Raw genomic sequence first — 27,478 nt, 5'->3', positions numbered from 1 at the left:
TGTCGTGGTGTTAATATCTGTTGTCTGTGTTACTGCAGTGGAGACATAGGGGTGCATGTCTTGATGGTAAAGTATGTTGTCTGTGTTACTGCAGTGGAGATATAGGTGTGCATGTCTTGGTGTTATAGTCTGTTGTCTGTGTTACTTCAGTGGAGACATATGGGTGCATGTCTTGGTGTTATAGTGTGTTGTCTGTGTTACTGCAGTGTAGACATAGGGGTGCATGTCTAGATGGTAAAGTCTGTTGTCTGAGTTACTGCAGTGGAGACATAGAGGTGCATGTCTTGGTGTTATAGTGTGTTGTCTGTGTTACTGCAGTGAAGACATAGAGGTGCCTCTCTTGGTGTTATAGTCTGTTGTCTGGGTTACTGCAGTGGAGACATAGGGGTGCATGTCTTGGTGTTATAGTGTGTTGTCTGTGTTACTGCAGTGGAGACATAGGGATGCATGTCTAGATGGTAAAGTCTGTTGTCTGAGTTACTGCAGTGGAGACATAGGGGTGAATGTCTTGGTGTTATAGTGTGTTGTCTGTGTTACTGCAGTGAAGACATAGGGGTGCCTGTCTTGGTGTTATAGTCTGTTGTCTGGGTTACTGCAGTGGAGACATAGTGGTGCATGTCTAGATGGTAAAGTCTGTTGTCTGAGTTACTGCAGTGGAGACATAGGGGTGCCTGTCTTGGTGTTAGAGTCTGTGGTCTGTGTTACTGCAGTGGAGACATAGGGGTGCATGTCTTTGTGTAAAAGTCTCTTGTCTGTGTTACTGCAGTGGAGACATAGGGGTGCATGTCTTGGTGTAAAAGTCTGTTGTCTGTGTAACTGCAGTGGAGACATAGGGGTGCATGTCTTGATGGTAAAGTATGATGTCTGTGTTACTGCAGTGGAGATATAGGTGTGCATGTCTTGGTGTTATAGTCTGTTGTCTGTGTTACTTCAGTGGAGACATATGGGTGCATGTCTTGGTGTTATAGTGTGTTGTCTGTGTTACTGCAGTGGAGACATAGGGGTGCATGTCTAGATGGTAAAGTCTGTTGTCTGAGTTACTGCAGTGGAGACATAGAGGTGCATGTCTTGGTGTTATAGTGTGTTGTCTGTGTTACTGCAGTGAAGACATAGAGGTGCCTGTCTTGGTGTTATAGTCTGTTGTCTGGGTTACTGCAGTGGAGACATAGGGGTGCATGTCTTGGTGTTATAGTGTGTTGTCTGTGTTACTGCAGTGGAGACATAGGGATGCATGTCTAGATGGTAAAGTCTGTTGTCTGAGTTACTGCAGTGGAGACATAGGGGTGAATGTCTTGGTGTTATAGTGTGTTGTCTGTGTTACTGCAGTGAAGACATAGGGGTGCCTGTCTTGGTGTTATAGTCTGTTGTCTGGGTTACTGCAGTGGAGACATAGGGGTGCATGTCTAGATGGTAAAGTCTGTTGTCTGAGTTACTGCAGTGGAGACATAGGGGTGCCTGTCTTGGTGTTAGAGTCTGTGGTCTGTGTTACTGCAGTGGAGACATATGGGTGCATGTCTTTGTGTAAAAGTCTGTTGTCTGTGTTACTGCAGTGGAGACATAGGGGTGCATGTCTTGGTGTTAAAGCACATTGTCTGTGTTACTGCAGTGGAGACATAGGGGTGCATGTCTTGGTGTTAAAGCACGTTGTCTGTGTTACTGCAGTGGAGACAAAGGGGTGTCTGTCTTTGTGTAAAAGTCTGTTCTCTGTGTTACTGCAGTGGAGACATAGGGGTGCATGTCGTGGTGTTAAAGTCTGTTGTCTGTGTTACTGCAGTGGAGCCATAGGGGTACATGTCTTTGTGTAAAAGTCTGTTGTCTGTGTTACTGCAGTGGAGACATAGGGGTGCATGTCTTGGTGTAAAAGTCTGTTGTCTGGGTTACTGCAGTGGAGACATAGGGGTGCATGTCTTGGTGTTATAGTGTGTTGTCTGAGTTACTGCAGTGGAGACATAGGGGTGCATGTCTTGGTGTTAAAGTCTGTTGTCTGTGTAACTGCAGTGGAGCCATAGGGGTACATGTCTTTGTGTAAAAGTCTGTCGTCTGTGTTACTGCAGTGGAGACATAGGGGTGCATGTCGTGGTGTAAAAGTCTGTTGTCTGGGTTACTGCAGTGGAGACAGGGGTACCTGTCTTGGTGTTATAGTGTGTTGTCTGTGTTACTGCAGTGAAGACATAGGGGTGCCTCTCTTGGTGTTAAAGTCTGTTGTCTGAGTTACTGCAGTGGAGATATAGGGGTGCATGTCTTGGTGTTATAGTGTGTTGTCTGAGTTACTGCAGTGGAGACATAGGGGTGCCTGTCTTGGTGTTAGAGTCTGTGGTCTGTGTTACTGCAGTGGAGACATAGGGGTGCATGTCTTTGTGTAAAAGTCTATTGTCTGTGTTACTGCAGTGGAGACATAGGGGTGCATGTCTTGGTGTTAAAGCACATTGTCTGTGTTACTGCAGTGGAGACATAGGGGTGCATGTCTTGGTGTTAAAGCACGTTTTCTGTGTTACTGCAGTGGAGACAAAGGGGTGTCCGTCTTTGTGTAAAAGTCTGTTGTCTGTGTTACTGCAGTGGAGACATAGGGGTGCATGTCTTGGTGTTAAAGTCTGTTGTCTGTGTTACTGCAGTGGAGCCATAGGGGTGCCTGTCGTGGTTTTAATATTTGTTGTCTGTGTTACTGCAGTGGAGACATAGGGGTGCATGTCTTGGTGTTAAAGTCTGTTGTCTGTGTTACTGCAGTGGAGCCATAGGGGTGCATGTCTTTGTGTAAAAGTATGTTGTCTGTGTTACTGCAGTGGAGACATAGGGGTGCATGTCTTGGTGTTAAAGTCTGTTGTCTGTGTTACTGCAGTGGAGACATAGGGGTGCATGTCTTGGTGTTAAAGTCTGTTGTCTGTGTAACTGCAGTGGAGACATAGGGGTGCATGTCTTGATGGTAAAGTCTGTTGTCTGTGTTACTGCAGTGGAGATATAGGGGTGCATGTCTTGGTGTTATAGTCTGTTGTCTGTGTAACTGCAGTGGAGACATAGGGGTGCATGTCTTGATGGTAAAGTCTGTTGTCTGTGTTACTGCAGTGGAGACATAGGGGTGCATGTCTTGGTGTTAAAGTCTGTTGTCTGTGTAACTGCAGTGGAGACATAGGGGTGCATGTCTTGATGGTAAAGTCTGTTGTCTGTGTTACTGCAGTGGAGACATAGGGGTGCATGTCTTGGTGTTATAGTGTGTTGTCTGTGTTACTGCAGTGGAGACATAGGGATGCATGTCTAGATGGTAAAGTCTGTTGTCTGAGTTACTGCAGTGGAGACATAGGGGTGCATGTCTTGGTGTTATAGTGTGTTGTCTGTGTTACTGCAATGGAGACATAGGGGTGCATGTCTTGGTGTTATAGTCTGTTGTCTGGGTTACTGCAGTGGAGACATAGAGGTGCATGTCTTGGTGTTAAAGTCTGTTGTCTGAGTTACTGCAGTGGAGACATAGGGGTGCATGTCTTTGTGTAAAAGTCTGTTGTCTGAGTTACTGCAGTGGACACATAGGGATGCATGTCTTGGTGTTATAGTGTGTTGTCTGTGTTACTGCAGTGGAGACATAGGGGTGCATGTCTTGGTGTTATATAGTCTGTTGTCTGGGTTACTGCAGTGGAGACATAGGGGTGCATGTCTTTGTGTAAAAGTCTGTTGTCTGAGTTACTGCAGTGGAGACATAGGGGTGCCTGTCTTGGTGTTAAAGTCTGTTGTCTGTGTTACTGCAGTGAAAACATAGGGGTGCCTGTCTTGGTGTTATAGGCTGTTGTGGCCTGTGTGGCTAGAGTAGACACCTATAATTTGACGTACTATTATACGTGTGTTTTTTGGTTATGTTGTATTTACCCAACTGTCAAAGTGGGTGGCTTGAGTGAATGGTGAATTACGTGGCCGTCAGAAATAACAGTGTGAATTGTTGAAAATATTAACTCAAATAATCTGAGACATAATGAATTCCCTTTGCTGGTTGGCTGCAATAGAAGATGCTTAGATGCATATATGTATATTGTCAAAGTATGCTTCAAGTAAAATATGAAAAAGTATTATATTACTTACAATGCCTTCGACACCTGAAAAATAGAATAAAAGAGGAGATAATAAAACCTGCAATATTTAAATAAAGTAATGATGTGTTATCAGTAACAAGGGGACACGGTTAGCTCAGTCGTCGTAGACGCTACAGTTTGTTGTGCAGAATATTCGGGTGCATAAGTAGTGTCCCTCGGGCATTGGCGAAAACCTAGGATCGTATAATCCCATATCGCCCTGACTATGTGTCTAGCTTTGTCAGCACCATAACCATGTCCATGGGTGTCACTTAAGTAGTGTCCCTTGGGCATGGTGAAAACCTAGGATCGTATAATCCCATATCGCCCTAACTATGTGTCTAGCTTTGTCAGCACCATAACCATGTCCATGGGTGTCACTTAAGTAGTGTCCCTTGGGCATGGTGAAAACCTAGGATCGTATAATCCCATATCGCCCTGACTATGTGTCTAGCTTTGTCAGCACCGTAACCATGTCCGTGGGTGTCACTTCAGTAGTGTCCCTCAGGTATGGCGAAAACCTAGGATCGTATAATCCCATATCGCCCTGACTATGTGTCTAGCTTTGTCAGCACCGTAACCATGTCCGTGGGTGTCACTTCAGTAGTGTCCCTCAGGTATGGCGAAAACCTAGGATCGTATAATCCCATATCGCCCTGACTATGTGTCTAGCTTTGTCAGCACCATAACCATGTCCGTGGGTGTCACTTCAGTAGTGTCCCTCAGGTATGGCGAAAACCTAGGATCGTATAATCCCATATCGCCCTGACTATGTGTCTAGGTTTGTCAGCACCATAACCATGTCCATGGGTGTCACTTAAGTAGTGTCCCTTGGGCATGGCGAAAACCTAGGATCCTATAATCCCATATCGCCCTGACTATGTGTCTAGGTTTGTCAGCACAATAACCATGTCCATGGGTGTCACTTAAGTAGTGTCCCTTGGGCATGGCGAAAACTTAGGATCCTATAATCCCATATCGCCCTGACTCTGTGTCTAGGTCAGCACCATGACCAAGTCTGTGGGTGTCACAAAGTAGTAAACGTCCATGACCTGCATCACTTTACCGGCTTTACTCTCACATCAAGCTTACACGCCGTGATATAACTGAACTACTATAAATGAAACTTACTCACCACCTCTTCAGCAACACTACCAACAATCATTTAGAGAAGATACTACCGCATGTTTTAAAGAACAAGTCTTCGTGAGAATAACCTTTTCATAAGCTGCGTAAACAATTTGCCAGGTGTTCTTCTACATCCAGCACTGCAAATAGATTTAGTTATTAACACATAAGGTACCTGTTTGACATTTCCTCGTATACACCATTCCCTTCGGGTTACCCCACACAAATACGTATTCACATTTGCCAGTAAAACCATGTCATGTGTTGAAACGAAATTGCCATCAATGAACGATCGGATACAATTGCCATTATTGATAAGGATGGTAACATGTTCAATTTAGAATAACATGCGTGTATTCCTAAAACTAAATCTTGTAGATTCTTGTACAACATTATACCCGTGGAAAATATGTCAAAGTAACGCTGAACAAACTGATGCTTTTGAACTGATCAAAAAGTAGATGATGCAGTAGTCTCAGGCTAGCATCCGACCCACACAAAGTAAACTCACCTCTTCCAGCAACATATTGTCGAAAAGATAAAGACCGCAACAGGTAACATCCACACCCAGTGCATACTGCGGTTAATGTGTCCCTCGCCTGCAACAAACAAACACAATATGACTAATCAGTCTGTCTTATGAGTCCCTCGCCTGTAACAAACACACACAATATGACTAATTAGTCTGTCTAATGAGTCCCTCACCTGTAACAAACAAACACAATATGACTAATTAGTCTGTCTAATGAGTCCCTCACCTGTAACAAACAAACACAATATGACTAATTAGTCTGTCTAATGAGTCCCTCACCTGTAACAAACAAACACAATATGACTAATTAGTCTGTCTAATGTGCCCCTCGCCTGTAACAAACAAACACAATATGACTAATTAGTCTGTCTTATGTGCCCCTCACCTGTAACAAACAAACACAATATGATTAATTAGTCTGTCTAATGTGCCCCTCACCTGTAACAAACAAACACAATATGATTAATTAGTCTGTCTAATGTGCCCCTCACCTGTAACAAACAAACACAATATGATTAATTAGTCTGTCTAATGTGCCCCTCGCCTGTAACAAACAAACACAATATGACTAATTAGTCTGTCTAATGTGCCCCTCACCTGTAACAAACAGACACAATATAACTAATTAGTCTGTCTTATGTGTCCCTCACCTGTAACAAACACAACACAATATGACTAATTAGTCTGGCTAATGTGCCCCTCACCTGTAACAAACAAACACAATATGACTAATTAGTCTGTCTAATGTGCCCCTCACCTGTAACAAACACAACACAATATGACTAATTAGTCTGTCTAATGTGCCCCTCACCTGTAACAAACAGACACAATATAACTAATTAGTCTGTCTAATGTGCCCCTCACCTGTAACAAACAGACACAATATAACTAATTAGTCTGTGTAATGCGCCCATCGCCTGCAACAAACAAACACAGTATGTAGAGTTTATTGTCTATCTGCAGTTTGTCATGTTTCCAAACAGAATAGTTGTCTTCTTCCCTCGCTTCCTCCATAACAGCTTGAGGGTTTGTCAAAGACGTCTCACTGCATCTGTATAATCATGGGAGATCCTGATGTTATGACTTTTCAGTTTCTTTATTTGGCTCATGCTAGTGGCTTCCTGTTTTGGAGTACTAAACATAGCTAGAATGTGCCTTGTTCCACTTGATTTTTTTAGTGGTCAATTGACTCTATGTTAAAAAAAATAGAAATATTATTTCTTCCTGTATTTCCATGTTATCAACAATCACACCAAGCAGTTTATTTTCTGTCTCTTCTGTTAACTCTCTAAATGTCTCCTCGACGATATATACAATGACATTGTTCTTTCTCTGCTGGCTATCCAGCATGTCCACTTTATGAGTTCAGTCAGTAAGTTGGTCCCGAAAGTCACCATTTTCATCAGTTAGAATCTGTACCTCTTTCTCTACTTGAGTTACAGAGCTCATTTCCTCGAAATTAGTTGACATGTCCCTCCCTATCCTTGTATTTCAGCTATTACTTCTTTCAAGCTCAGTTTTCGTGAGCTGTCCAATGTAGTTTGTCTTAAAGTTCGTCCTGAGCCAGGGCCTGGGTTGCTCTCAGTATCATTTCTCAATATAATAAGCAATGAGACGCACACTAAGAGTATTGTTCTCAGTGCCAGGCTTGAGCCTTGAGGCTGTGCAACATGGTGACACGCATAACTTACCGTCGTCTTGCTCTGCCACGCATAAATGCTAAAACGTTGCCAGGTAACATCCAAAATGTCCTCCATATGTCTCCAAATCACAGCCCGTTTACTTCTTAATTTCCACGGTGACTTGTGAGGTTTTGTTGGTTGTTTTAACAGCTCCAATCTGACAAGGTGGCTTTCAATGGCTTACAATCAACACATGAAGTATTCGACACATACTGTTAATTACTACGTTGAAATTCAAATGTTCTCTTGTCCAACTGAACAAGTATTATTCATTTTATTTATTTTTATGACAGTATCGGTTTATAAGTTTGTCATTAGTGTAACAAAAACACCCCACTTGTACAGTCGGTGCAATTTGTATACTGTAACATTTCTCATTCAATGGAAGCTGACATATTTTACCTAGGGTGTCACTATTGAAGCGCATTTAAGTGAGGAGTTCACATATTACATCCCGTAAAAATTAATAATCTATTGACATAAAAACCAAATAAAAGTTTGGTTGGATTTATGTCAAAAATGATGTACATTTCATCTAATATCAAAATAGTCGTATGAAACTAGGAGCTGCAAATCCCCTGTATACCACCTTTTCAACATCTATAATAAGTTCTTATGTTCTGACTCAACGCTTACACATAACTTATCAAGATCTATTAATGGAACTGTATCAGCGTACCTGTTGACTGTATCTGTGATCCTGTTGTTATGTTACAGAAATATCCACTGTATCCATCTATACATCCGATGGTACATCCCCCGTTGCCTTGGTTGCAGGTGGTGCTGATGCAGTTCTGACTACAAAGTTGATCACAGTGGTCACCATGCCGACCGCGAACACACCCTTCTGAACACTTCCCAGTATCTTTGTGACAGGGTTGAAGGCTTCTCCCTTGATGAAGTCCACAGTGATCTGAACATAGTCGGTCACAGTTGTGTCCATACTTGCCCCACTCGCACACTGGGGCATCCTCCACTGCAGAAACTAAAAACAGAAGTTCATTTGAAGTTAATGTGGACAATGGTTGGATTAAACTCTCAAGAGAGAAGATTGACTTCTCTTGAATGAAGTTTAAAACTCATAAACATAATACCTTCGAACAGGGATCTTATTAGTGTGCATATTTCTCACGTAGAAAGTCCTGCAAAATACTAATAAAAACAACTTAAGGAAATGTCATCTATTAACCATTATTTGTAAGTTCGTCCCATATGAAAAAATTGCAAATTTTAGTATACATTGTTTATTTATATACTTATCCTCTCTCATAATTTGCATTTCTTCCTTCTTCTTCGATCCTGTGTGGAAACGTGCTTGAACTATGCTTCCAGCTTCTGACATAAAAAAGTTCACCCGAACGTCCCTTCATCGCTCTGGTTACGTCCAGAAACTAGGTCAATTGCGTACTTCCCTGCTGGAATTGACCAGGTGTACACCTCTACCAATCCATTCTCTTTCGCAGAGCTATAAGCCTAGAGCAAATGAGATCCGGTGATGGTCGGGTGAGATAGGATAAGTATATAAATATACAATTTATACTGAAAATTCCAAACTTTTAAACTTATCCTATCTCATACTTTGCATTTGATCTCACGGTTGGATGGTCGGCTGTAGACACCCTAACCTGTATATACTACAACCGTGAGATATACACGAGGAAGCTTGATCTAGAAAGTGTAATATGGATTTTGTGTTACAATTTTGGAAAACAGTGTCTCTCTCACACTCACACACACACACACACACACACACACACACACACACACACACACACACACACACACACGCCCTATGATGGCTGAAAGGGTGCAGTTACTGTGGAGAGAAGCAACCGCACAAGTCAATGGCCAACATGGATCCCTTAAGTTTCCTGGTTGAAGGCAGGTGATGCAAATATTCGGCGATCTGTGAGCCGAGGCCGAGGTAGGAGTGGAAATATCACAAGAGCTAAAACAAGTCTTAAAGGCTGTCCACTTGTGGTCGTAAAGGCGCCGGTTGGAAGAACGATGGGCAGCAGTGATGGTCTTCGCTACCCCTTGGAGAAACCTTTTGTGATGAGAGACTTCTGCAGATGCCCCAAACGCAGAGATGTAGCGTTGGAAGGGATAGATGGAGCCACTGAGAGTGACGTTGAAGAAGTAGGTCGTTGCGGAGCGGAAGATGATGAAATCATTCTTCAGCGAGCCTAAGCAAGGTTGGGAACCTATTTCAAGTAGGCCAATAGAGTGCGCGACCAAAATCAGAGACAGGCGATTGGTGGCTGCTATTTCCTGCAAGACCGGGGGATGGCGTACTCAATGACACCTTCCCACAAAATTGTCGACGCATCGTGCTCCCAAGCCAGAGGATCGGGGATGGGAGATATGAATTGGTATAGCTGAGTGTTGAACCAGGTGGCAAAGGGGTCTACTTCCAGAGCCCGAAAAAGTTGGCAAATTCATTGGAACAATGTTGGATGAAGAGACAGTGATGTCGGTGATGTTTTGTTGGGTCGGGACAGGGAGTCTGCTATGACGTTGGATATCCCTGGGCATAGATGTTGAAGTGGTCAATGAGACTAAAGAACTCTAGAGCGAGTGAGAGTAGGGACATCGACTTCATGGACCCAATCTGTTGATGTAGCACACAACGCCATGTTGTCAACTGGACCATGAGGGAGGAGGAGCGGAGAAGGTTCGACCAATGCAAGATATGCCTTGAATTCGAGATTGTTGATATGGAGTCAACCTTCTACGTCAGATCACCGCCCTGCACCGTGTGCTCCCCATCCGATGGTTAAAGCATCGATGAACAGATGAAGGGACAGGACAAATGGCTTCAAAGAGACCCCTCCACAAACTCTCGACGCGACCAGCCACCATTGAAGATGAGGGCTGAGATGGAGTGTTAAAGAGATGGGCGTGTGACAATCGTTGATCCTAATTAAGTGCGCACGAAAACATTGAAGTGGTCAATTAGAATGTTGGGAGGCCCAGGAGTTGTTGCCACTGGCATAGTCAAAGAGGGTGTTTGTAGTTGAGTCGTTGAATCTTCACCTGCCAGTCGAGCAGGATGAACATCATACTTTCCTGAGTGTCGAACAGGGCCCCATTTGCATTGAGACGTTGGGTGGGAATGAATTTCGACTTTTGAATGCAGATTAACAAGTCGAGTTGTCTGAGAAGAAGAAGCATGAAGTTGAGTTGTTGATGGAGGAAATCGGCATTTGTGTGAACTTGAATGCAGTCGTCGAGGTAGGCATCGAACACGATACCGAGCAGATGTAGGAACTTTGTGATGGGACAGGTAAGGTGAGTAAAGAGCCAAGGGGCCGAGTCAAACGGAGGCACCTTCCATTGGTAGATGCAGCCTTGAAAAACGAACTGAGGTCGCAAACGAGTGACAGTGCTCCCGTTAGGAACATTCAGATAAGCATCTTGGAGATCGAGACAGACCATAAAATTGCCGGGATGAATGAGTGTGCGAAGGAGCATGATCCATTTTGTGTGAGATGTAGCATTGAAGATCTTCATGTTGAAAATGAGTGGGAGTTTTAGACTATGGTTTTTGAGGACAAGGAATATGGGGAAATAAAACCTGGGGGTCGTGGCAAGTGTGCCGAGATATTGGATACAGTTTTTGCTTGTAACGTACCTACAGCGTTGATCCACGTTGCTAATTGCCTGGCCGGATACGTTCTCTTTAGAGGTTGGAACATCATAGGTGGAGCCGCGTTCAGCGGTAGTCGATAACCTTGTTGCACTAGCTGTGTCACAAAGGGGTCTGCAAGAATGGTCCAATTGCTTACAAATAGCCCCAGTATTTCGCCTACGAACGTTTCTGTAACGTGAACGGTCCCAGTCGCGTCCATTGGGTCCAAAAGGGATTGGGCCAGGATCAGAGAAGTTCATGATGATCATGCAGGGCAGGAAGAAATTGGGGATAGCTCCGATCTTTCTTTTCCTGATCTTCCAATTGGAGTCAGAGTGGTGGGAGAGGAGGTCCAGGATCTGTGTGAGTAAATCCTGTATAAGGAGATCACTCCACGAATATAGGCATCTTCTTGGGAATGAGAGAGAGACCGAGAGCATGTCCCCAGCTTACAAAATCGTAGACACTAGAAGGAGTGTATGGTGAACTGTGGTATCCAAGTGTGTAAGGTCCTGATCTTCAACCTCGTAAGATGATGTCCAGTCCTTCTTAGACGGATATCACATTAGATATGGCTTTCACGAGGGGGTCACACGATGGTTTCGTACTTTTTTGGTGATCCTGGTGATCCCAATTTGTGGGAAGGATAGGTGGGCTAGGGTCCTGAGGACCGACCAAGAGGGAATACGATCCCCCGATCTGTGAATGGAACAAGATCAGCTTCGGGAATGGCTCTGATGTTTGCGTTCTCTATGTGTTAACGAACAACAATCCTTAGATTTAGGAGTAGGTCAAGGGTTGTCGTCACACAAAAGACGGTAGTCGGGAAACCTTGAGTAAGGGTATCTTAGTCGCTGGTTTTGGAGTGGGCATTCGTTATCAGTTGGAGATCGAGAGTGGTGACACGGGAACACGGATCGTGGGAGCGGGAATGCCAATCTTGGGAGTGGGAGGGCCGACCCTTCTTCTAGAAGGCGATCGTCGATCCGAAGCGTGACGATCAAAAGCGTCCCGGGATATCAGGATCAGCCAGAGGAGTGGAACAAGCGAAATCCAAGTGCGGTACTTTGAATGGAGCGGAGCGACCGGTGGGTTGAACGAGAGCGTGATCAGGATCAGTCAGTTTATACCCTGCGGACATCAACCTAATTTGGAGTGTTCAACAGGTCGAGATTCGACAATTATCCGTGTGAGGAGTGAGGGTCCGATGTAGATTAAGTATGTTGGCATTCTTTAGAAATAGGTCCTTGTCTGTACTTTTTGCCCATAATTATAGGCCATAGAATATTTGACAAAATGTGGCGAAGGACAAACAAATTTCTCTTAAAGTCAAAACACGTCACCACACAGTAGCGATGAGAAAGAAAATGAATTGGCAGAGGTGTACACATCGTCAGTTCAAGCAGTCTTGCCGTGCATGGGAAACAAGCAAATTGACCTAGCTTATGGACGTAACCATAGAGATGCAGGGGTTTTCGGGTGAATGTTTTTATTTCAGAAGCTGGAAACATGGTTCAAACAAGTTTCCACATTAGATCGAATAATCTCATATACAGGAAAAAGTTAATCTTGTTCTCAGTTGTTCAAAGAAATTTACGTTCATATAACAAGAAGTAAGGAAACTTGAAATTATGGGATGTATTTAGACGTACATACCTTAACCATTAAGCTATACCATGGATGCATTGTGAATGTTAACATTTGGTACTCCCGAATGCAAGGTTTTGTGCAATCAAACGTTTATTGTGTTGATAGTATTTACAGAGTTGGTTATTGTAAAAAGAATTGTGATATCTGCGATATATCACGATTAAGTTATGAAAGTCTGTTGTGCTTTTCTAAAACAAGATTCTTAAATGTATACATGTCATTTAAGGATTGTTTGTTTTGGAGATGTTTTGCCATGTCAGGAATTTATATATATATACTGATTTACCAAATTAGTCTGAGATAAAAAACTTGAGAGATAAAAGACGTATTATACAAAAATACTAATATCAGGATCTGTGTATCGAACTGTATCTGTGCACCTGTTGTTTGTATCTGTGTACCTGTTGTTTTGTTTTGTGTTTTAACCTCATAAATATAATCACATGTATATGTGCAACAAACAGTGAAAAGGAATCGATTAAGTGAGCATATTTCTCGTGTAGAAAGTACTGCAAAAGTCTCAAAAAGACAGAATAATAATCTCATATTCAGATAAAAAGATAGAAAAGGTAGGATAAAATACTAATATCAAGATCTGTGTATCGAACTGTAGCTGTGCACCTGTTGTTTGTATCTGTGTACCTATTGTTGTGTTACAGAAGTATCCACTGTATCCTTCTATACACCCGAGGGTACATCCCCCGTTGGGTTGATTGCACGTGGTCTTGTTGCAGTTCGGGCTACAAAGTTGATCACAGAGGTCACCATGTCGACCACGAACACACCCTTCTGAACACTTCCCAGTATCTTTCTGACAGTGTCGAAGGTTTCTGCCAGGATGAAGTCTACAGTGATCTGAACATATTCGGTCGCAGTTGTGTCCATACTTGCCCCACTCGCACACTGGGACACCATGTACTGCATAAACTGAAAACAGAAAAAAAATGAGATACATAGTGATGATATCTGTTAGTAGTCAGTCATCTAAGGGGTTAAGACACTAGCGTGTGTATTCCAGATTCGCACTGATCATGTGTCCAGGTTAGACATCACCATATCCTTCTCGTGGGTTTCACCTCAGTAGTAAACGCCGAAGACCTGCTTCGCATAGGAATTTCCTCCCACGTTAAGATGACAAGTCGTTCAAAACGGTGTCACTCACTCACATTCAAGATCATACGACTATGAGTATGAACTTAGGTCCACCGTTCAAGACATACATATGACAGGTCAACCTCAGTCTAGTTATACATAACAAGGTCACAATACATACATACATATATATGACATGAAAAAGTTCACCCGAACGTCCCTTCATCGCTCTGGTTACGTCCAGATAGGTCAATTGCGTGCTTCCCTGCTGGAATTGAGCAGGTGTACACCTCTACCAATCCATTCTCCTTCGCAGAGCTATAAGCCTAGAGCACATGAGATCCGGTGATGGTCGGGTGGGACTATGGCGTGTGAGATAGGATAAGTATATAAATATACAATTTATACTGAAAATTCCAAACTTTTAAACTTATCCTATCTCATACTTTGCATTTGATCTCACGGTTGGATGGTCGGCTGTAGACACCCTAACCTGTATATACTACAACCGTGAGATATACACGAGGAAGCTTGATCTAGAAAGTGTAATATGGATTTTGTATTACAATTTTGAAAAACAGTGTCACACACACACACACACACACACACACACACACACACACACACACACACACACACACACACACGCCCTATAATGGCTGAAAGGGTGCAGTTACTGTGGAGAGAAGCAACCGCACGAGTCGATGGCCAACATGGATCCCTTAAGTTTCCTGGTTGAAGGCAGGTGATGCAAATATTCAGTGATCTGTGAGCCGAGGCCGAGGTAGGAGTGGAAATATCACAAGCGCCAAAACAAGTCTTAAAGGCTGTCCACTTGTGGTCGTAAAGGCGCCGGTTGGAAGAACGATGGGCAGCAGTGATGGTCTTCGCTACCCCTTGGAATAACCTTTTGTGGTGAGAGACTTCTGCAGATGCCCCAAACGCAGAGATGTAGCGTTGGAAGGGATAGATGGAGCCACTGAGAGTGACGTTCAAGGAGTAGGTCGTTGCGGAGCGGAAGATGATGAAATCATTCTTCAGCGAGCCTAAGCAAGGTTGGGAACCTATTTCAAGTAGGCCAATAGAGTGCGCGACCAAAATCAGTGACAGGCGATTGGTGGCTGCTAACTCCTGCAGGACCGGGGGATGGCGTACTCAATGAGACCTTCCCACAAAATTGTCGACGCATCGTGCTCCCAAGCCAGAGGATAGTGGATGGGAGATATGAATTAGTATAGCTGAGTGTTGAAGCAGGTGGCAAAGAGGTCTACTTCCAGAGCCCGAAAAAGTTGGCAAATTCATTGGAACAATGTTGGATGAAGAGACAGTGATGTCGGTGATGTTTTGTTGGGTCGGGACAGGGAGTCTGCTATGACGTTGGATATCCCTGGACATGGATGTTGAGGGAGTCAATGAGACTAAAGAACTCTAGAGCGAGTGAGAGTAGGGACATCGACTTCATGGACCCAATCTGTTGATGTAGCACACAACGCCATGTTGTCAACTAGACCATGAGGGAGGAGGAGCGGAGAAGGTTCGACCAATGCAAGATATGCCTTGAATTCGAGATTGTTGATGTGGAGTCAACCTTCTACGTCAGATCACCGCCCTGCACCGTGTGCTCCCCATCCGATGGTTAAAGCATCGATGAACAGATGATGGGACAGGACAAATGGCCTCAAAGAGACCCCTCCACAAACTCTCGACGCGACCAGCCACCATTGAAGATGAGGGCTACGATGGAGTGTTAAAGAGATGGGCGTGTGACAATCGTTGATCCTAATTAAGTGCGCAAGAAAACATTGAAGTGGTCAATTAGAATGTTGGGAGGCCCAGGAGTTGTTGCCACTGGCATAGTCAAAGAGGGTGTTTGTCGTTGAGTCGTTGAATCTTCATCCCCCAGTCGAGCAGGATGAACATCATACTTTCCTGAGTGTCAAACAGGGCCCCATTTGCATTGAGATGTTGGGTGGGAATGAATTTCGACTTTTGAATGCAGATTAACAAGTCGAGTTGTCTGAGAAGACGAAGCATGAAGTTGAGTTGTTGATGGAGGAAATCGGCATTTGTGTGAACTTGAATGCAGTCGTTGAGGTAGGAATCGAACACGATCCCGAGCAGATGTAGGAACTTCGTGATGGGACAGGTAAGGTGAGTAAAGAGCCAAGGGGCCGAGCCAAATGGAGGCACCTTCCATTGGTAGATGCAGCCTTAAAAAACGAACTGAGGTCGCAAACGAGTGACAGTGCTCCCGTTAGGAACGTGCAGATAAGCATCTTGGAGATCGAGACAGACCATAAAATTGCCGGGATGAAAGAGTGTGCGAAGGAGCATGATCGATTTTGTGTGAGATGTAGCGTTGAAGATCTTCATTTTGAAAATGAGTGGGAGTTTTAGACTGTGATTTTTGAGGACAAGGAATATGGGGAAATAAAACCTGGGGGTCGTGGGAAGTGTGCCGAGATATTGGATACAGTTTTTGCTTGTAATGTACCTACAGCGTTGATCCACGTTGGTAATTGCCTGGCCGGGTACGTTCTCTTTAGAGGTTGGAACATCATAGGTGGTGGCGCGTTCAGCGGTAGTCAATAACCTTGTTGCACTAGCTGTGTCACAAAGGGGTCTACAAGAATGGTCCAATTGCTTACAAATAGCCCCAGTATTTCGCCTACGGACGTTTCTGTAACGTGAACGGTCCCAGTCGCGCTGTTCTTAAAAGGAGTCCATTGGGTCCAAAAGGGATTAGTCCAGGATCAGAGAAGTTCATGATGATCATGCAGGGCAGGAAGAAATTGGGGATAGCTCCGATCTTTCTTTTCCTGATCTTCCAATTGGAGTCAGAATGGTGAGAGAGGAGGTCCAGGATCTGTGTGAATAAATCCTGTATAAGGAGATCACTCCACGAATATAGGCATCTTCTTGGGAATGAGAGAGAGACCGAGAGCATGTCCCCAGCTTACAAAATCGTAGACACTAGAAGGAGTGTATGGTGAACTGTGGTATCCAAGTGTGTTAGGTCCTGATCTTCAACCTCGTAAGATGATGTCCAGTCCTTCTGAGACGGATATCACATTAGATATGGCTTTCACGAGGGGGTCACACGATGGTTTCGTACTTTTTTGGTGATCCTGGTGATCCCAATTTGTGGGAAGGATAGGTGGACTAGGGTCCTGAGGACCGACCAAGAGGGAATACGATCCGCCGATCTGTGAATGGAACAAGATCAGCTTCGGGAATGGCTATGATGTTTGCGTTCTCTATGTGTTAACGAACAACAATCCTTAGATTTAGGAGTAGGTCAAGGGTTGTCGTCACACAAAAGACGGTAGTCGGGAAACCTTGAGTAAGGGTATCTTAGTCGCTGGTAGTAAGCACGACGATCTTGGGGTGGGCATTCGTTATCAGTTGGAGATCGAGAGTGGTGACACGGATCCTGGGAGCGGGAATGCCAATCTTGGGAGTAGGAGGGCCGATCCTTCTTCTAGAAGACGATCGTCGATCCAAAGCATGACGATCAAAAGCGTCCCGGGATATCAGGATCAGCAAGAGGAGTGGAACAAGCCAAATCCAAGTGCGGTACTTTGAATGGAGCGGAGCGACCGGTGGGTTGAACGAGAGCGTGATCAGGATCAGTCAGTTTATACCCTGCGGACATCAACCTGATTTAGAGTGTTCAACAGGTCGAGATTCGACAATCATCCGTGTGAGGAGTGAGGGTCCGATGTAGATTAAGTATGTTGGCATTCTTTAGAAATAGGACCTTGTCTGTCCTTTTTGCCCATAATTATAGGCCGTAGAATATTTGACAAAACGTGGCGAAGGACAAACAAATTTCTCTTAAAGTCAAAATACGTCACCACACAGTAGCGATGAGAAAGAAAATGAATTGGCAGAGGTGTACACATCGTCAGTTCAAGCAGTCTTGCCGTGCATGGGAAACACGCAATTGACCTAGCTTATGGACATTACCATAGAGATGCAGGGGTTTTCGGGTGAATGTTTTTATTTCAGAAGCTGGAAACATGGTTCAAGCAAGTTTCCACATTAGATCGAAGAAGAAGAAAGGAATGCGAGAAGTGTGAGATATGATAAATTTATAAATTAATAATCTCATATACAGGAAAAAGTTAATCTTGTCCTCAGTTGTTCAAAGAAATTTACGTTCATATAACAAGAAGTAAGGAAACTTGAAATTATGGGATGTATTTAGACGTACATACCTTAACCATTAAGCTATACCATGGATGCATTGTGAATGTTAACATTTGGTACTCCCAAATGCAAGGTTTTGTGCAATCAAACGTTTATTGTGTTGATAGTATTTACAGAGTTGGTTATTGTAAAAAGAATTGTATTATCTGCGATATATCACGATTAAGTTATGAAAGTCTGTTGTGCTTTTCTAAAACAAGATTCTTAAATGTATACATGTCATTTAAGGATTGTTTGTTTTGGAGATGTTTTGCCATGTCAGGAATTTATATATATATATACTGATTTACCAAATTAGTCTGAGATAAAAAACCTTGAGAGATAAAATACGTATTATACAAAAATACTAATATCAGGATCTGTTTATCGACCTGTATCTGTACACCTGTTGTTTGTATCTGTGTACCTGTTGTTTTGTTTTGTGGTTTAACCTCATAAATATAATCACATGTATCTGTGCTACAAACAGTGAAAAGGAATCGATTAAGCGAGCATATTTCTCGTGTAGAAAGTACTGCAAAAGTCTCAATGAAAACAGTTCAATGAAAGTGATCTATTAACCATCACTTGAAAGTTCATCCCAACCGAAGACAGAATAATAATCTCATATTCAGATAAAAAGATAGAAAAGGTAGGATAAAATACTAATATCAGGATATGTGTATCGAACTGTATCTGTGCACCTGTTGTTTGCATCTGTGTACCTATTGTTGTGTTACAGAAGTATCCACTGTATCCTTCTATACACCCGAGGGTACATCCCCCGTTGGGTTGATTGCACGTGGTCTTGTTGCAGTTCGGGCTACAAAGTTGATCACAGAGGTCACCATGCCGACCACGAACACACCCTTCTGAACACTTCCCAGTATCTTTCTGACAGTGTCGAAGGTTTCTGCCAGGATGAAGTCTACAGTGATCTGAACATAGTCGGTCGCAGTTGTGTCCATACTTGCCCCACTCGCACACTAGGACACCCTGTACAGCAGAAACTGAAAACAGAAAATAAATGAGACACATAGTTATAATATCTGTTAGTAGTCAGTCATCTAAGGGGTTAAGACACTAGCGTGTGTATCCCAGATTCGCACTGATCATGTGTCCAGGATAGACACCACCATATCCTTCTCGTGGGTTTCAGCTCAGCAGTAAACGCCAAAGACCTGCTTCGCATAGGAATTTCCTCCCATGTTACGATGACAAGTCGTTCAAAACGGTGTGTAACCAAAGTCACTCACTCACATTCAAGATCATATGACTATGAGTATGAACTTAGGTCCACCGTTCAAGACATACATATAAGACAGGTCAACCTCAGTCTAGTTAAACATAACAAGGTCACAATACATACATATTATATAAGACAGGATCGGCCTCAGTCTAGTTACACATAACAAGGTAACAATACAAACACACAGTCTGGATGTGTTCTCGTGTATATGCATGTATTAAGACATGGTTGAGTTATAGATTTCATATTCTGTCCATCATCAGCGATGTAATCTCGTTCTACCGAGCTATTGCTCACGGTAAAGAAATATACTTGCATCTGTATCGATACTTTGCATTGAAGGGAAAAAAATGTTGAAAGCCAAAAGTAAACTTTGTTTTCAATTTTACTGTAGCTTATGCCGTGTCATTTAAAGAAGTATATACATTTAGTTAACTTCAAGTGTAAACATAGCAATTAATATAGTGGTAGCCTTTGCACTTACGCAATATGATCAGCAACGACGATCCACGCATTTCAGCATGTAGGCAATAACTCCTGAAAAAAATAAAAAATACACGTTGTCATCCAATTGTTAAGATTACACTGAAGTTATATTTTGCTAATACAATTATTATAAATAGGTCTCAAAACATAAGTAAAAAGTGACCCGTTGAGATCCGGGTTTGTATTCATCTTCAGCAACCCCTTGCTTGGTGACGCTCATGATCACTGGATTGTCTCGCTCAGCCTCGATTATATACAGACCGTCGTCATATATCTGGAACACTTCTGAGTTAAACAACAAACAAACATAAATAGAGAAGTAGACAAGAGTTACCATTCAAGGAGTTTTTCCCCGGGTTAGCAGCATTCCCGTAATATCGCGACGTGCGATAAATAGAGGATTCATCACGAGTGTTTTTTAATATGGGAAATATCAACCGAGCGTTAGATAATCGGTATTTGCCGAGCCTTTGGCGAGGCAAATACCGATTAACGGGACGAGGTTGATATTTCCCATATTAAAAAACACGAGTGATGAATTCTATTTATCATTTTCACATTTTTGCTTCCAAATTAAGGGATAATTGCATTAAACATTAATATCAGTATCGTGCGAAGTGATACATGTTTTCCATAGCCATGTAAACCTTCGCTGAGAAAAAAAGATCCTCGGATTATTTTAAACAAAATACTTGAACAGACTTTTGCAGAATAATTGAAACTTTAATAACGGTAACAACAACGATTCTGTGTAATCTGATTATATCTCTGGTGTAACTTCACTTATGATATATAGTTTCAAATCAAACCGCTCTCTCACTTGAAGAATGTCTCGCGGCTGAGAGGTCAGAGTAGATGCATTAGTCGGTGTCACTATCACTTTCGATGACAATCCGGCGTCTTTTGACTGGGACCGGGCCGGACTGTTTCCACCAGTAATGTTGCCAGCAAACATAGTGTTGACACCACCAGAAACATTTATTATTTGAGACCGCTGATTGTGTTGTCTACTGTCGATTTGGACATTACGCGAGGGGCCGCTCTGCATGACGGGAGTTTCACCAACAAGCTGGGATGTCACAGTGTGGGATGGAGTGTTTCGTGACATGATGTTGGATATTTGCTTGTGCTGGTCAGGATTAATATGACAGTAATTGTTCACGGAATGGATGTTTTTGTGGTCAGTTATCTGCATTATTTGATTTGGCAGAAAATTATTGTCATTCAACTTTTGCACAAGGTGTTTGTGAGTCGTTTCAATGTTTGGAGACTGGCGGCATCGCACATGTTTTTCATGAGAGAGGAAAGTTTCTTTTTCCCAATACGATAGCGGATAAACCACTGATCGCCAGGTTTAGGCATACCTAAAGTGTGTGTGCCGATGTAAAAGGGATCGTCATCTCGACAGAAGTCGAGTGGACGCGTGGATGCATACAACTTATACACCTGCACAGTGCACAGGGATCAGCAACATTAGCCCACATTTTGGGCCTAACGTCGAGACAATCACGAGGATTCTACCCGGACCTATTCTTTTCTTTTCTCATGGACAGTTCGAGATATTCGTGATCGTCTCCATCAACATGCAATGTGATGTCCCCCCAACACATGTTGTAGTGATCACTGACACCTCTTAACCCGAAATGGATTGTGTTGTAGAGCCCTAGACAGTATATTATGCTCATTGGGTAACTGATTCCAATGGATCCGGGCTGCCACAGGGACTCGATCTCTTCATCACCATTCGGGTCGGCTCTCCTTTGTAAGTTGCCACGCCCTTCTTAGTTCAATTTTTCTCCTCTTTAATACTTCCCGTGATCGTGAAAATTCTAAAGATAACGTGAGTGAATAGCCATACCCCCTTCGTTTTAGTGATCTGTCGATGCTGCTCTGAAAACCCGTGAGACTGTTTGGTTCATAATTTTCCCCATTTGTTTTTCGAACACTAATGAAAAACTTGCAGAGAAGTTTGCCTAGTTCGTTTGGGGGGATTTCGTGCATTTGGCGAAATTCATTTTGGACTTTTAGAAAGTTATCGAACAGTTTCAAATCGTACAAAGTTTTCTTGGCTGTGTTTTTGTTTTGATTGTCTAGGATCACACAATCGATCATGCCGTCCTCAACAGCCACAAATCTTCCTTGGGCATCTTTCGGCTTTGTGTTCGTCGTCTGCTTCGCCGTGCTCGACGATGGCGTTTCGATGATGAAACTTTGGCCACAGGGAAGTTTTGATAATCTGCCTTCATCACAGTCAAATTCAAATTCGGTACCATCAACCTGTAACCTGTAATATCCATTTGTCAACACGGATATCACTGTAGCACTTCCCCTTTGATCTATTAAAACATTGTCTCCAACATCAAAGGTATCCATGTTGTTTGTAAACACCTACTCACGTGCACCGGCGAAAAAAGTCCCACTTCCGGTTATCTAATTTGCATATGTAATTTGCATACTTATGTCATTGGGGTATGACATACATGTTTTTGATTCATAAGCTTATGTCATGGATAAATGCTTTAGTTAAATGATAAATAGGCTTCTCCCAAATACTTACACTCGGGTGCCATATTCAAGTTCACAAAATGGCCGCCATGAGTCACACTGTGTTTCTCAATAGCCTTGCCCGTACAAAAGTAGGTTAGCGACAAACCCTGAATAATTCCTTCCTTGAAGTCCTCCACGTTGATATATTTATTATACATGTCAACGTGGATCTGTAGTGATGATTGCATGCTGCATCTCGCTCTCTGTAGTAAATGGTTTTGTAACTACGAACAATTTCAACGACACATCTGGAGTCGTGTGTTCAGAATATATACAAGTCTAATATGGCTGTAACTTTATAAGTGGACGTCGACTTACCGAAAGTCATGAACACACTGCTGTCACTGTCCCCAGCTAGTGTCCCTCCAACATATTCACCAGCAATCAACAAAACACTCATCAGCACTGTAATATCCTCTGGAAGTTAACGCGGAGTTAGCGAGGCAATACCTGTTGATCGTGCACTGAAGGTCGGGACTACACCCGAGTTGTGTCAGTGTGCTTGTATAGCTTGTGAAGCTTTTCAGGGTATGCAGTTGAATAGACTGAAGGCGGTCGAAGCATTATTCCTATGCGGGTGGTGCAGACTGTTGCATTGACGAACAGGTCCATAGTCAGAAGTCGAGTCACCGAATCAAGTGCCAAGTGTTGTCTACGGAGGCGTGTTTACCCCTGACATGCACACTGAACAAAGGACTCGCTAACACAGTACCGTTCTCAACGTGTGTTAACACCTGGTATCATTACCTTTTAACGATGATGCATAAACACATGCTCATGATATAATCGGACTCGTACAATCGACTTTGTTTTATGTAGAGACTTCCATTGGCTATGGAAACGGTTTGGTCGCTTTATTTACACATGACATCCAGTCTGAAAATTGGCTAGGGAACTGATTAACTTGGAACAGTTTTGTTGTAACTCGATCGTTGATTGTTCTTGCCTGGCGTGCTGCCTGCTCTATAACTGTTAACAGTATTGGTATTACTGCAGCGATGACTGTTGTATAACTGTATTACAGTATTGTTTGTTACTGCAGTGATGACAGATGTATAACTCAATGACAGTATTGTTGCTACTGCAGTGCTGACTGTTCTATAACTGTATTACAGTATTGCTGTTACTGCAGTGATGACCGATGTATAACTCAATGACAGTATTGTTGTTACTGCAGTGCTGACGGTTTTACAACTGTTTGAAGTATTCCTGTAACTGCAGTCCTGACTGATGTATAACTGTATGACAGTATTGCTGTTACTGCAGTGCTGACTGTTGTATAACTGTAAGACAGTATTGCTGTTACTGCAGTCCTGACTGTTGTAATACCGTGTAACAGTGTTGCTGTTACTGCAGTCCTGACTGATGTATAACTGTATGACAGTATTGTTGTTATTGCAGTGCTGACTGATGTATAACTGTATGACAGTATTGTTGTTACTGCAGTGTTGACTGTTGTATAACTGTATGACAGTTTTGCGGTTACTGGACTGCTGACTGATGTATAACTGTATGACAGTATTGCTTTCACTGCAGTGCTGACTGTTGTATAACTGTAAGACAGTATTGCTGTTACTGCAGTCCTGACTGTTGTAATACCGTGTAACAGTGTTGCTGTTACTGCAGTCCTGACTGATGTATAACTGTATGACAGTATTGTTGTTATTGCAGTGTTGACTGTTGTGTAACTGTATTACAATATTGTTTTTACTGGAGTGCTGACTGTTGTATAATTGTATGAAGTATTGCTGTTACTGGAGTGCTGATTGTTGTATTGCTCTAAAAAAACATTGCTGTTACTGCAGTGCTGACTGTTGTATAACTGTATGACAGTATTGCTGTAACTGGGGTGCTGACTGTTGTATAACTGTATGATGGTATTGCTGTTACTGGACTGCTGACTATTGTAAAACTGTATGAAGTATTTCTGTTACTGCAGTGCTGACTGATGTAAAACCGTGTAACAGTAATATTGTTACTGGAGTGCTGACTGATGTGTTACTGTATGACAGTATTGTTGTTATTGCAGTGTTGACTGTCATATAACTGTTTTACAATATTGTTGTTACAACAGTGCTGAATGTTATATAACTATATTACAGTATTGTTGTTACTGCATTGCTAACTGTTTTATAACTGTATTACAGTATCGTTGTTACTAAAGTGCTGACTGACGTATAACTGTACGATAGTATTGCTGTTACAGCAGTGCTGACTGATGTATAACTGTATGATAGTATTGTTGTTACTGGAGTGCTGACTGTTGTATAACTGTATTACAGTATTGTTGTAACTGGAGTGCTGACTGACGCATAACTGTATGGGAGTATTGCTGTTGCTGCAGTGCCGACTATTGTATAACTGTATGATAGTATTGTTGTTACCGGAGTGCTGAATGGTGTATAACTTTATGACAGTATTGTTGTTACTGCAGTGCTGACTGTTGTAATACTGTGTTACAGTGTTGCTGTTACTGCAGTGCTGACTGTTGTATAACTGTATGATAGTGTTGCTGTTACCTCAGTGCTGACTGATTGATAACTGTATGAGGTATTGCTGTTACTGGAGTGATAAATGTTGTAAAACTGTATGGTAGTTTTGTTGTTACTGCAGTCTTGACTGTTGTATAACTGTATGTCAGTATTGTTGTTACTGGAGTGCCGACTGTTGTATACCTGTATGACAGTATTGCTGTGTTACTGCAGTGCTGACTGTTGTATAACTGTATGATAATATTATTGTTACTGCAGTGCTGACTGTTGTATATTTGTATTACAATAGTGTTGTTACTGCAGCTCCGACTGTTGTATAACTGTATGACATTATTGTTGTTACTGCAGTGTTGACTGTACTGTAGCTGTATGACAGTATTGCTGTTACTGGAGTGCTGACTGTTGAATAACTGTATGACAGTATTGCTGTAACATCATTTCTGATTGTTCTACCACTGTATGAAGTATTGCTGTTACTTGAGTGCGGACTATTATAATACTGTATCACAGTATTGTTGTTACTGCAGTTCCGACTGTTGTATAACTGTATGACAGTATTGTTGTTACTGCAGTTCCGACAGTTGTATAACTGTATTACAGTATTGGGGTTACTGCAGTGTTGACTGCACTATAGCTGTATGACAGTATTGCTGTTACTGGAGTGCTGACTGTTGTATAACTGTATGACAGTATTGCTGTTACATCATTTCTGATTGTTCTACAACTGTATGAAGTATTGCTGTTACTGGAGTGCGGACTATTATAATACTGTATCACAGTATTGTTGTTACTGCAGTTCGGACTGTTCTATAACTTTAAGACAGTATTGGTGTTACTGCAGTGTTGACTTTTCTATAGCTGTAGGACAGTATTACTGCTACTGGAGTGCTGACTGTTGTATAACTGTATAACAGTATTGCTGTTACAGCATTTCTGATTGTTCTACAACTGTAAGAAAGTATTGTTGTTACTGCAGTGCTTACTGTTGTATAACTACATGACAGTATTGCTGTTTCTGCAGTGCTGACTTTTATACCGTATGACAGTACTGCTGTCACTGTAATACTGACTTTTATATACTCAAAAACAAAAGTTCCTGTGACATAAATATTTTAGTGCATTTTTCAAACAAGTAAAGTTTGGTTTTCAATATTGCAGTACATGTATGGAATCAAGTCACAAAAACGCAACTGCTACAGAAAAGCATGCATTCCATGCAAAAGTTGACTTTTATGCAAGCCCCATGCATTTCACTACCCAAGATTGGGAATACAAACATGTGCGTTAACGGGATTCCATATGCATTGTTTACCATGGTGCTGACAACAACCTCTCAGATAAACATTTCGAAATCCCACTCCTGTCCGAAAATGAGCGTTTTCGAGCCATTGGTATGCTTGAAGCAGGATCGCGTCAACGTGATGTTGCAAGCTAATTTAACATCCACAGAAACACCATTTGGTGTTTATGGCAACGTTTGTAACAGACGAATGCAGTCAGAGACTATCATTTAGACTACCTAAACACCCTATTGAACAATATGCATGAACTTAAGGTTACGACTTTTAAAGTTTTATTTCCCTCTCTCAAAGCTAAGGAGCTATAAGTCGTTCCTTAAAAGTGGCCTTTCGAAAATATTCCGATCAGCTTTGATTATCTGATCCGTTGTCAACCTGGCAATTACATACGATTATGGTCAGTATGTACGTAGAATAATATGTTTCTGATCACTCAGATAAGAAATATAACAAAGACTTGGCCCTGAAATCTTAATAAATAATAATTATTAGTTATTTAAGGTAAGCACCAGTTCGACCCATACTGTGTGTTACTTTGTTGGAATTCCAATTATTTTTGTTCAACTAAACAAGTATTATTTCATACATTCTCTCAGCAGGCGGGTTCCTTGATTGGATTCAACCTACACTACTGCCTAAAAGTTCATTCCCGCACACACGCATGGGCACCGCGTTACGCAACCCGTGTGCACCCCGTTTGTCACTCGTGTGGAACCCGTCCGCCACGCGTGTGATACCCGTGTGCAATGCGTTGAACACGGGTGTGTACACCGTTCGTCACTCGTGTACAACGCGTGACACGCTCATTACAGGAGGAACAAACTTGAAACCAAAGGAGGACCTTTGTTAAGCTGAACTTGGAGGTGGTAACAAGGAGAGAAATGTTTGAAAAATGTCAATCCACATGTTATTATATGTACTTGCTGACGTCACATTTTTAGATGTGATTTTGTTGGAGAGGTTGAGTGCTGCTGTGGCTTCTACGTGATGTTTTGCGATGGTGTTAAGGGAATACATGATCCTGGTAAATGTTATTGCTATTCAAATGCTTTTTTGTGATCTGACATAAAACGTCTGTAGTACGATTTCAGTGATCATGTTTATGAGGTTTGGCGGTGCTGGTTTTTTTGGACCCTAATTACTTTATGATGGTTGGGTCTCTTTGTCTCAGCTCCAAAGACGTAACTCTGGGAAAGGACAGCATGTTATCAATGAGAGTAGGTTATATCATGGAGGATACACTTGAGGGAGAGGGTTCTACTAATTACCATGTCACAGGAAGAGACCTGCAGGCGTGCCGCAAGGAGAGGTAAACATTGAGCTGAAGCAGTGGAAGTTTTCCCTGGTTTGTTGAATGAATTCCCAGAGCTGCTGTCACTTTATCTTCTATTTGATCTTTGATAAATCATTTTGGCATTTACAATATGTTGTAGCCATGATATAGTGGT

At 42.4% G+C, this 27,478-nt stretch overlaps 1 protein-coding gene across 2 annotated transcripts in view; it reads right to left on the bottom strand.

The window, feature by feature from the left end:
• The window catches only part of LOC124128853 (multiple epidermal growth factor-like domains protein 10), a 290,638-nt gene extending 267,922 nt beyond the window's left edge, over positions 1–22,716 (bottom strand). The window contains exons 1-5 of one of the 2 annotated variants that reach the window (XM_048390240.1): positions 22,559–22,716; positions 19,692–19,744; positions 18,663–18,968; positions 13,318–13,602; positions 8,074–8,379 (exon numbers count right to left, since the gene is read on the bottom strand). In XM_048390240.1, coding sequence (XP_048246197.1) covers positions 8,074–8,379; positions 13,318–13,602; positions 18,663–18,968; positions 19,692–19,722 — 928 coding nt within the window. In that variant the 5' untranslated portion in view covers positions 19,723–19,744; positions 22,559–22,716. Of the gene's footprint in view, positions 1–8,073; positions 8,380–13,055; positions 13,285–13,317; positions 13,603–18,662; positions 18,969–19,691; positions 19,745–22,558 lie in introns of those variants that run through there. The other variant, XM_048390241.1, reaches the window with a different exon arrangement.
• Positions 22,717–27,478: the final 4,762 nt, after the last annotated feature.

This window comes from Haliotis rufescens, unplaced genomic scaffold (assembly GCF_023055435.1).
Source record: "Haliotis rufescens isolate VD_foot unplaced genomic scaffold, xgHalRufe1.0.p SCAF_88, whole genome shotgun sequence".
NCBI classification, from domain to species: domain Eukaryota; kingdom Metazoa; phylum Mollusca; class Gastropoda; order Lepetellida; family Haliotidae; genus Haliotis; species Haliotis rufescens.
The sequence above is the reverse complement of the archived record's forward strand: the minus strand, read 5'-3'. Positions and strand labels throughout refer to the sequence as shown.